The sequence below is a fragment of the Poecilia formosa genome, unplaced genomic scaffold (genome assembly GCF_000485575.1).
Source record: "Poecilia formosa unplaced genomic scaffold, Poecilia_formosa-5.1.2 Scaffold341, whole genome shotgun sequence".
In the NCBI taxonomy this organism is placed as follows: domain Eukaryota; kingdom Metazoa; phylum Chordata; class Actinopteri; order Cyprinodontiformes; family Poeciliidae; genus Poecilia; species Poecilia formosa.
Window position 1 is genome coordinate 576,098 of NW_006800280.1, and position 10,869 is coordinate 586,966.

The window sequence follows — 10,869 nt, forward strand, 5'->3', positions numbered from 1 at the left end:
ACCTTAATTTGTTGACTTATATTAAGATTTTTAATTTTTGTTTTTAAAATACCTAACAGTGCACATAACTTCATTTTTATTCATGTCTGCAGAAATAAATGAGTAATATTACATTGCACATTATGATCAGTAAAACCGTACTTAATAGTAGACATTTCACCAAATACTCTTACTAGTGTTTTTTGCAGTTATTTACTACTAAAAATATATTTAAGTAGAGGGTACTACACCCACCTATGATGGTAGCTTTTAGTTTATAAAAAGTATTAAGACTTTCCAGAAATGTTGGTGTACAAAAACATATTTCAAAAAGGATTAACCTTTTTCTAGTGGTTGTTTTAATGATAAAAAAACCACACTAGAAAACTGTTAAGAATGTAAATAAATAAATGCATAAATAAATAAATTATAGTGTAAGTGTAGTTTTACATACCGTTATGCTGAACCGTAGCAGTTCTTGTTATATGGTTCACTACCTTAAACGACTCATCGGCACTGTATGAGCATATCTATCATTCATGCAATACGAAAGAATCTTCTCTCCATTCCGAAGGTTGCAAATAGAAACGTGGATCTGTTAAAGAAAATAAAAAACAAAGTTTGAGCATAAAATACACTTCTCAATTATACATTTTATCTACTTTTCTATTTTTATGTAATGGTGCCCTGCAGGGAAATAATTAGCTATGCTACATGCTAAATTTAACCTTACCCTCTATGAATTACGAATTTCAATAGTTTACGGCTGTTTATTATATGTTCAACCTCATCTAGAAAAGCGTATTGATTTACTATGTGAAAAAAGTTTTAAAAAGGTAAAAATACCTTTTGCTGACTTTGTGCCTTTTCCATTTTGGATTGTGTGCCGAACACGTGGAACAATGAAATAACCTCTCAAACTTCTTTCAATAGACAGCTCAACCCCACTTCTTTAAGGTGTTTATACTAGCAATTAGGAAAATAGCGCCCCCTTCACTTCTGGAGTGCAATAGTCCCATTTCCAAATAAGGTATGGGACTGACAGTGGTCCGTCCCCGCCCCTTTCTGTTTGCTGCAGCGAGGACCTTCTCCAGCAACGGGCCGACCCGCTCCACAAGGCGTCGAGCCGAGCCGAGCCGGCCGAGTAGAGCCGGTGGAAAAGGGGCAGTATTGTCTATGCACGCGCCCCTCTCTTCTTCTCTTTGCTGCTGTCGCAAACTGCGCATGCGAGTGGGCTGAGTTTTGTAACACGGAAGTAACATGAGTAATTTCCATGTCTAAAAGTCCTAAATTGTGTGGTGCCCAAGGCAGAAAGAGAAGAGAAAGAGGGGGAAAACATGACAAAAACAGAGGTACAGTAAAACTAACATGATGAAATTACCTGTTCACTTAGTTACTTAGCCGACTGTAATGTAGCAGCGAGACTAGCTAGCCAAACACGGAGCTAATCAGTAGCCTAGCCAATTTTTCTTGATTTCTGACAAGTCAAACTCCACATTTTTACCCATTATGAGTTTTTCCTTGTGGTACACCTTGGTAATGATAGACTTCTTTATAAGCTGTGTTTGACTGAAACAGCTGACATTTATTTGTACTGAGAAGGAGAATTACCTACTCTATGGGTTATTTGGGTTGTTACCAACACTTAGCGAAAATTTCATGTCAGTAACACCTGTGGAAATCTGCCTACTATTCCGTACTTATTTTATCCACTGTATGTGGAGAAAGTGCAATCCTAGAGACAGAATAACAAGGATGGACAAAGTGTTTCCTTCAGAAATGCATCTTTATTTAACTTGTGTACATATAAGTCTTTTAATTAAAAATATATAGTAAAATATGTATTCATTTTGTTACCTTCACCAACATTTGGTACCATAATCAGTATCACCTGTTGACATGTTTATATACATCAGCCAGTAAAGTCTTCATAATTTAGGAACAGCTAACAACACCACCATTACAGTAAATAATAAAATGATTTAATATAAAAAGAAGTCAGATTAATTAGAACATTTTAACATGCACCAGTAAAATAGGCTTCAAAGGTAACCAGACCGTGAAACCCCAAAGCTGTTACGCATAATGACATATGCTGATAAAAATCACGCAAACCTGCTTTGTTACTCTTAAAAAAGTATTTTTTTCCCCTCATGTGTAGTCCAGTAAAACACATGTTATGGTCTTTTCATGTAACAGAGTAGAATTCCAGCAGTCCTGTGAGTAAATCATTTTATATCACTAAATAGAACATTTGGCTTCAATTCTCTTTTAGTTTCAGAATCACAAAGAGTTGTACATTTGGAATACAGACTTGAATGTTGCTGTTTCTTTAAATAATGTTGAGTCACTACAAAATTAATCCTACCAAACTAAGAAAAACTGTACATGGTAAATTCCATTTCTGAGCTTAGTGGTTTTTATTCAGAAAGCGACAGACATCGATAGGGATGTTATGGCTTTATTCATGCCTGGTGGACATCAGTTGCTTCACACTGCTGTGAAACCCAGCAAACACATGGTGACCAGCAGAACTATAAAGGAGACAAAAAAAGAAATAAAATGTTTTTTTTGTTTTTTTTTTATACCAGGAGCCATCAAATGTACAGAACAACTGATAAAAACTGTTCTGCTCATAGACTTGAGAACACATTTAATGGAGGAGTTTTGACATCTGGGCATATAGTCATGAGAAAAAAAATAGAAACTCTATGAAATATTTAATTTCACAAAGAGAAAGACAAAAAATGTAACCATTTTTTCCTAATTAAGCAAAAAAAAGTCTTAAAACCCCTTTAAGTTAAGACACAGTATCCCCTATTTTAGTCTTTTGTGAGATATTTCTTGCAGCCATTCACCAGTCTCTGACATTGGTCTACAACATTCATCTCTATCAGCTCTGAGATGTTTAACAAGGTTTTTATTATCTTTTATTATCTTTCAATACACCCAGTACGGTTCTGTTTCATCAATTAATAATATCTCTGGCAGACTTAGATTTAAAACTAGTTTCATTCAACTAAATAGTTTCATTCTAAGAAAAAATTAGGCAAACATCTTTCAGAAAACAAGCTAATGTGATATCCATTTTGAAAAAAAAAATTGGCATAGCCTAAAGAAATGGCAGATTTATACACTTCTTTATGTTTATTATCATTACAGCAATCAAGTCCCTCTTTTGACTGGTAGTCAGCTTTCTGCAAGTTCCCATTTAGCATGGCCATTGCCTTCCTATGCAATTCCGCTCGCATCACAGTCTGGGCTTTCTTTGAATTAGTTGGATTCCTCCTGCAGAATTTCTACCTGGCCAGTCAGCAAACAGAAGGTAAAGTTGTGAACAACTGTACTGTTTTATAATTGTAGTCTGCCCGTAATTTCAGCAATGGCAGCGGAGGAAATGAACAAAGTCCATGTCGGCCATGCTTCTGAATATCGAATTAGCATTAACAGCTGCGTCAGTTGACTCAGCACCTCTCTGTTGGCAGCCCAGGATGGCTGTTTACAGCTCAGGCACTTTCCAGTAAGCTTCATCGTGTTGAACTTGCTCATCATTACATATGTAACAGCCAAACTTTAGCAATTGAGTAAAATTTAAAACTTCAACTAAAGTTCTCAATAGCTGAGAGCCCAGATACGGGCTATAACAGTTTGGGATTTTTCATTATAGTTTACTTTTATTTCATTAGGACTTTTTGCTTGTCTAATTCAGTTAGTTTTAATTAGTTAATTAGTATGTTTGCTAATTTTTATTGGCTATCATTGTAGTTTCAGTTTTTTTTCATACTTTATTTTTAGGTGGATGATTCTAAAACGTAAAAGTATTGTATTTTGATTATGTATACATTGAGTGGATAATGAAAACTCAGCAGAATGCACCATTTCCAACAAATGTATGCAATTATTGTTAAACAACTAACAGGCTCTGGTGTTTTCCCCCAACTTTTGCTGTTGCCATTTTGCGGGCTAGCCTAAGTAATGCCAGGAGAAGTATGGAGTGCCACAATTTACCAAAGCTGATGTAAACTGTTTATGTGGCATCCAGCTTCTATGCATCACAAATCTGGGACAAACTTACTGAAAATTGTAAAACTGCCGAAACACTGAGTTCCTTTAAATCTAGTCCAAAATCCACCTGTTTAGAGTTGCTTTTGAACCATATTAAATGAAACTCTAACCAACATTTTGATATGTAACAATGGCATTTGGAAAATGTAATGTTTCCATTGTTGAATTTTGTGTTTTCATGATGTGAAGCACTTTGAAGTGCCTTGTTTCTGAAATGTGCTGTACAAATAAAATTTGATTGATTGTGTGGGGAAAAAATGTATTTCACATCAGTTCAAAAGGCTAAGAAATAGATTAATAAATACGAAAACAAAGGATATTAGGCAGGTAATATCTGTGATATAAACACACTCTACTTTGGTGTTACCTCTGGCATTCACAATTGGGCATCCCTACTTCCGATGGCTTTAGTATCATGAGCTTACCTGACCAGAATGACTGTGTGTGTATGACCGGATCAGCAGAGGAAATGCTGGTAAACTTTGAGAGGTCTATGAGAGGCGTCAGTAGCCTGAAGCTTGGCTTTCCCAGCACTCCAGTTTCTGAGTATGCAAAATCACAAAAAGATTTTTCAGTGTGATATCTAAGGTTTCGCCAAATACTATCTGATCTGAGCAACAGTGAAAATATGGAAGTGCTTAAAGTGATTCCTTACCAATATTGTAAGTTCCATTTAAAATAGAAAGGGCAACACCTGCTGCTTTGTTACTTGTGTCAGGTAGAACAGCTGTAAAAGTACACTGAATTTTGGTTGAGTTGACTGATCCTTTCTGATCCTTGTAGTCCATCTGAATAGAGAACTGAATTTACTAACAATAAAACCATGACATCTATGTAAACCATGAGTTGCTGTAATTGATAAGTATGTCCCAATACCTACTAATCCTATAAAAGCTTAACTCACCGTTGTCTCATTTAGTTCACCATTATTATCATAGTTCAGAAGAATGGCAGTAAAGAAACGGACTGTGTTGTTGTGGTTCGCACAGATGTAGACTGTGTAGCTGCCATTCTGTTTAAAAATATAACGTATATTTTTCAGCTCTTAAAACTGAAACTTTAACAATGCATTAGTTTAGATTTCACTAGATTACACTACCTTTGTTGCAGTAGTTGATAGACCAGCAGCAATGTAGCCCTCTGCCTGTCCTGAGAGCTCAAAGTATGTCTGGTTGCTTTGTTGCTTGGCAGAAAGGAAATAAGTCTGCAGAAGTGTGATCACACTCTGAGGGTTCAGCTGCACAGAACTTTGAGGAGCCACATTCTTGCAGAGAAATAATATCCTGCATGGGTGGAGACATCTATTTTAAATACTTTTTAAAAATCCTCCAATAAATGTCAGAATTGATCATTTAGTTATGTTCTTGATCTTTAATAAGCTATTATTTTTTTAATTTCCCATTCCTTACCTTAAATTCAGGGATGATGCCTGATATAGCTGTAGTTTTTTGGCTACCTGGTGTCATATGGGAGCTGGTGCTCGATGATCCATGTATCATAGTGCTGCTTCTAGATGATCCTGGTGTCACGGTGGTACTGCTGCTAGATGATCCTGGTGTCACGGTGGTACTGCTGCTAGATGATCCTGGTGTCACGGTGGTACTGCTGTCTGACTGAGCTATAAATTCCCAGGACAGCATCGCCAACAGAACACTAAAGATGAGTCGTTTATCCATGCCTTTAGGAAAGAGTAAGATGATAGCAGATTTTTTTTTTTTTTGCAAAAATATAAAAAAAATTTCAAAATAGTGGTTGTTCTTGTACCTGTAGATTTTGTTGCTTTTAATGCCAAAGATAATAACTTAGAGTATCTCGTATTTGTTATGTTCAATTTCCAAAGGTTACTTGCAGGTGGATTGTTCCCGATGTCCTCTGATTCTCAGGTGCATATGTGGCACCTGTTTACTCTTTGCCGCTGTTTAATCTCTAATGGGAGGGGGAAGACAAGACAACTAACATTGAGGGGAGTGATAGAAACTGGTATAGGTGTGGCATGTTACTTAGTGTGCTTATTTTCCAAAAGGCCTCCCAAAACACATATTAGCTTTTTTAAATGTCATATTAGTTGTGTTGATGCATTTTGAGATTCTTCACCCCTGAGGTATTTTTCTATCGCAACACATAAATTTGTTGTGAGAGTGAAGAACTTTAACGCTCTTCACTCTCGGAGCGTTAAAGTTCCACATGACATTGTAAGCCTTCGCAGTGTGAAGGAAAGTGGGAGATGTGCTGCACACTGGCTTCTGCAGACTGCGAATATGAGATACTGGTGATCAGTTTTTGTGATCAGTGATCACCGATATCACACACTTTTTCATGGAAATTGGTCAATTATAAACAGTGGCCTATCTATCAGCACACCACTTATAGGTGGGATCCTGTTAAAGTTGTCATGCTGGAATTTATAGCACCAGAGACAACAGAGAGGATTGACAACACCTGACTGAATTGTTTGGATGGACCTATGCACCACAAATTTGGAACAAACTTCCAGAAAACTGTAAAACAGCTGAAACACTGGGTGCCTTTAAACTTAAAACCCACCTGTTTGAAGTTGCTTATTGCTAAATTAGGGTTAGAGTGTGGGTTTTGGTGTCTTCAATGTTTTAATTTTTTTATCTTTACTTTTTATCTATTTATTAATTTCTTTTTATTCCTCTTTCTAACGATGTAAAAGTGGCGAGTGATTGAGGGTCGTTGCGCGCACAGAAAAACCCTGTAAATTCTAGACTCTTAACAGGTAATAATAGTGCACAAAATCCGTGTGGGACGGCGAAGTCCTAGCGTAAAAATTTGCGTGACATGTGAACGGAACCTGGTGCTGCAAGGTTGGAGACCTTGTCCTGTTAGGCGACGGGGCAATACCCGTTAAATGGACGGCAGAGTCTGGCGACGACAGGCGCTTAAATTCCGTAACAAAAGTATGTTTTTATCTTTTTTAATCCTTTTTTTTTTCAAAATCTCTTTCTCTTTCTTACTGTTTATTCAATGTCACATGCTGTTTTTATTTATTTAATTATGTAAAGCACCCTGAAATGCCTTGCTGCTGAAATGTGCTATACAAATAAAATTTGATTGATTGATTGATTGATTGATTGATTGATTGATTGATTGATTGATTGATTGATTGATTGATTGATTGATTGATTGATGTGCAAATACTGCTGGCAATTAGTACTTTTTTCTTAACTGTCTATGATAAAATAGTTTCATGAGATTTTTTTTCTTTTGCCCTGGCTGGAACATTTTAACATTTTAGATCTGGCATTTGATGACAAATGATCTCAGAGCAGATAAAAAAAAATTACTTTAAGTACTAAGACTTTGATTTATGTCTAAATAGTAAACAATTAATAATCACTAATCGGGGCAACACAAGGGAAACAACGGTTGGGGTCTTAGGCATCTGGAAGCAGCAAGTTGCAGACTGTCCAGCAGGATGCAGGAAGACAAAACATAAAGGGAACAATGTCTCTAATTGGCATTGGTTGTGGTGAAAAACATCTGTGTGCAGAATGGGTGGGAAGTTTTGCAGACTCAGGTCCAAATGAACAAGATGTTTGAACACCAAACCTGTAGTTTGATGTTCAATGTAGTGAAAGACATTGAACACCAAACTCCACATCAGAAAGAAGAAATGCAAGAAACTTTAAAAATATCAGAAGTTCAACAAGGACAGAGACATTACAGAAAATCGTTCTCTCATTGGTGCCAGAGGTCATTGGAGCTGTGCTCACCAAACTTAGATAGTATCTCCATTAAATTCCACAAACAACTTTTCAGATCTCTGCCCAGAAGAGTGGAGTCTTTGCAAGACCTAAGAAACTTCATTAAAAAAAATCCCAAACTCTGGCAGGGATTTTGAGTCTAAATGGAAGCATCCCAGGGTAAAGGGCAAGTTCACTGTTTAGTAATTCCTTTCACTCCTAAGAAACACCTGATGTGTGTTGGACAATAAGCCAGGCCGAGTTTAAATATGTCCCGTTGCCCCAGGTAGTATGTGAAAATTCAACAGAACTGGAAAATGTTTAAAGAAAATGCAGTGTTAAAAACAGAATGAAACTTGCACCAAGTGATTCCTTAAGAAAGACATCTTTATTTAAATCTTGTGCAAATAAGTTGACATATATATATATATATATATATATATATATATATATATATATATAATATATATATAAATTTGTGGAAATGTTTAAATTACCTAAAATACCTTCACCAACAATTGGTACCACATTTAGCTTCCACTTGTATCAACAAGCCCATTCACATCAGTAAAGACTTCATAATTTAGGAACGGCTAATAACACCACAATTACAACATAGAATAAAATAACATGAGGTCAAAAGAAGTCAGATTAGAAGTTTTCAACATGCACCAGTAAAATGGCCTTCAAAGGTAACCAGATCTTTGAACCCAGATGCTGTTATGCATGCTGACATGCTGGTGAAAATCTTCGCAACTTGAAACTCTTGAAAAAGTCTGTTTGTTTTTTTTCTTGTGTAGTGGTGGAGGTCAGTTGCTTCATACTGCTGTGAAAGCCAGCATTGACACAGTGACCAGCAGAACTATAGAGAAGAAGACAAAAGAAAAAAGAAATTAATTTTTTTGATATTTTTTTACATCAATAGCTAGCAGGTTTAGAAAACTAATAAAAAAATATGTCCTGCACAAAGCCTTGGAAACACAACTCATCAAGAGGATTTGACACCTTGGCATACAGTCACTAGAAATAATTAGGACACTCAACGACATATTCAGTTTCAGAAAGTAGAGTGATTTATTTACAGTTAAACATAAAGAGAAACCATGTTTTATTCAGTCAAGAGATTCTTAAAATGTGAATGTTAGGCCACTATGTCTTCCATTTGATGGTCTTTGGTGAGATGCTTCTTGTAACCATCCACCGATCTCTGGCATCGGTCTGAGACCGGTTTGTTTCCCTTCTCTATCAGCTGTGAGATGTTTAAAGAGGCTCTATTGTCTTCAGCCCAATTCAAGTCACCACCCTGATCATGTTGCAGGGTCCAGTTCTGCTTCATCAGTTAGTTATACTCCTGGCAGACATAGATTTAAACTATTTTTTCCACTAAGTAGTTTGTCTCTAATAAGAAATTTGGCAAGCATCTTTCAGAATATAAACTCATGTAAAAAAGTCTCCATATCCTATTTTATGTCCATTTTAATTTCAGTTAACTTTATTAGGTAATAAGTGCAGTAGAATTAATTATTTAGTATCTTTTTAAGTGATATATTGTTTTTGTCTGGAGAATTGCACATAAATTTATTTGTCCAATGTTGCAGTGACAATAAAAATTCTATTCTGTCGACAAAACATATCAATCTGCCTAGTTCATACAATGCTAAGTCAACTGGACTATTACCATTTTTTTCCATGTTACCACTGGCATTTTGCCAGTTCACCTTAGTTCATGAGCTTTGAGGTTTTTGAGTTTGGAGAGCCTCTTCCTCATCACCCTAATCTTTAGCTCTGTCTTGATTGATTTAAATCAGGCATCTGGACCTCTGCATACCAAATACTTTTAGAAGTCCCATATCAAACTATAAACAGCCTTACTTTAACGTGTCATCTGACACATCAAAGCCCTACTTTCCACTGCCATTAGCTTACCTGGCAAGAATGACTGTGTGTGTGTGACCGGGTAAGCAGACGAAGTGCTGTCAGTGCTGTTGCTCAGCAAATTGGTGGCGTTGGCGGTAGGGTCGGAGAGGTTTACGACAGGCGTTTGTATTCTCGAGTTTGCTGGTCCTGGCTGCCCAGAACCTAAGAAAATATGCAAGAAGATTTCCAGCTTTAATACCAATGATTTACCAAATACTCTCTGAGTTGCAGGAAAATCAAGTGCTGAGAGTGATTCCTTACTGGCATTGTAAGGTCCAATTGTAATAGACATGGAGTAGCCTGCTGCTCGTGTAAATGGGTCAGGTAGAACAGCTGAAAATGTACATTGGATTTTGCCTGAGTTTACTGATCCCCGCTCATTGCTTGAGTCCAGCGTCTGAAGAGAGAAATAGCTTAATTAACTGAAAGTAAAACAATGATGTCCATGCAAACATTTTGTTGCACAAATTGATAAATATATCCCTACTGCTACTAAGCCTACAAAAGCTTAACTCACCTCTGTCAGATTTAAAACCAGATTTTTGATGAAGCCAGTGAAGAAACGGACAGCACCGTTGTGGTTAGCGCAGACATAGGCTCTATGACTGACAGTCTGTTGAAAAAAATAACATTATTTTATTTTCCATCTTTTCGAACTATATTAGTGCTCTGGCTTAGATCTCATAATATTTTAATATAGAACCATGAAAGATGCATTACCTGAATTGCAGCATTTGACAGACCAGCAGCAATGTAGCCCGTTGTCTGTCCTGAGAGCTCAAAGTTGTACTTTTGGCCACTTTGTTGCTTGGCAGAAAGGAAATAGCAGTCTCCAGAAGCGGGATCGCACTTTGTGGGTTCAGCTGCACAGAGCTTTGAGGAGCCACATTCTTGTCGAGAAATACTGGCCTACAAAGGTGAAGACATACATTTTAAATATTGCACTGTAATAATCTTGCAATAAACCTCATATGTGAGCACTTTCTTTTTTTCAAGGAGGTTACTTCTGTTTCTTACCACTGGCGGGAGTGTGTTTGGTGCTATTGTGGTTGCCTTGTTAGCTGGTGCTGCTGTGGTTCCATTGTTAGCTGGTGCTGCTGTGGTTCCATTGTTGGCTGGTGCTGCTGTGGTTTCATTGTTGGCTGGTGCTGCTGTGGTTGTACTTTTCTGAGCATAGGTGACCATAAATTCCAAGGATAGC

General features: G+C 36.9%; 1 protein-coding gene across 2 annotated transcripts; it reads right to left on the bottom strand.

The window, feature by feature from the left end:
- Positions 1-1,777: 1,777 nt before the first annotated feature.
- On the bottom strand, positions 1,778-10,863 carry LOC103153166 (putative ferric-chelate reductase 1). Of its 2 annotated transcripts, none has more exons than XM_016661715.1 (6): positions 10,686-10,863; positions 10,389-10,577; positions 10,186-10,281; positions 9,930-10,065; positions 9,678-9,830; positions 1,778-2,513 (listed from the first exon to the last, which is right to left on the bottom strand). In XM_016661715.1, the coding sequence occupies exons 1-6, from the start codon at positions 10,851-10,853 to the stop codon at positions 2,470-2,472; spliced, it is 786 nt and encodes a 261-aa protein (XP_016517201.1). In that variant the 5' UTR covers positions 10,854-10,863; the 3' UTR covers positions 1,778-2,469. The 2 variants fall into 2 exon arrangements, with proteins under 2 accessions (XP_016517201.1, XP_016517200.1); XM_016661714.1 differs by lacking the exon at positions 1,778-2,513 and adding an exon at positions 8,540-8,613.
- Positions 10,864-10,869: the final 6 nt, after the last annotated feature.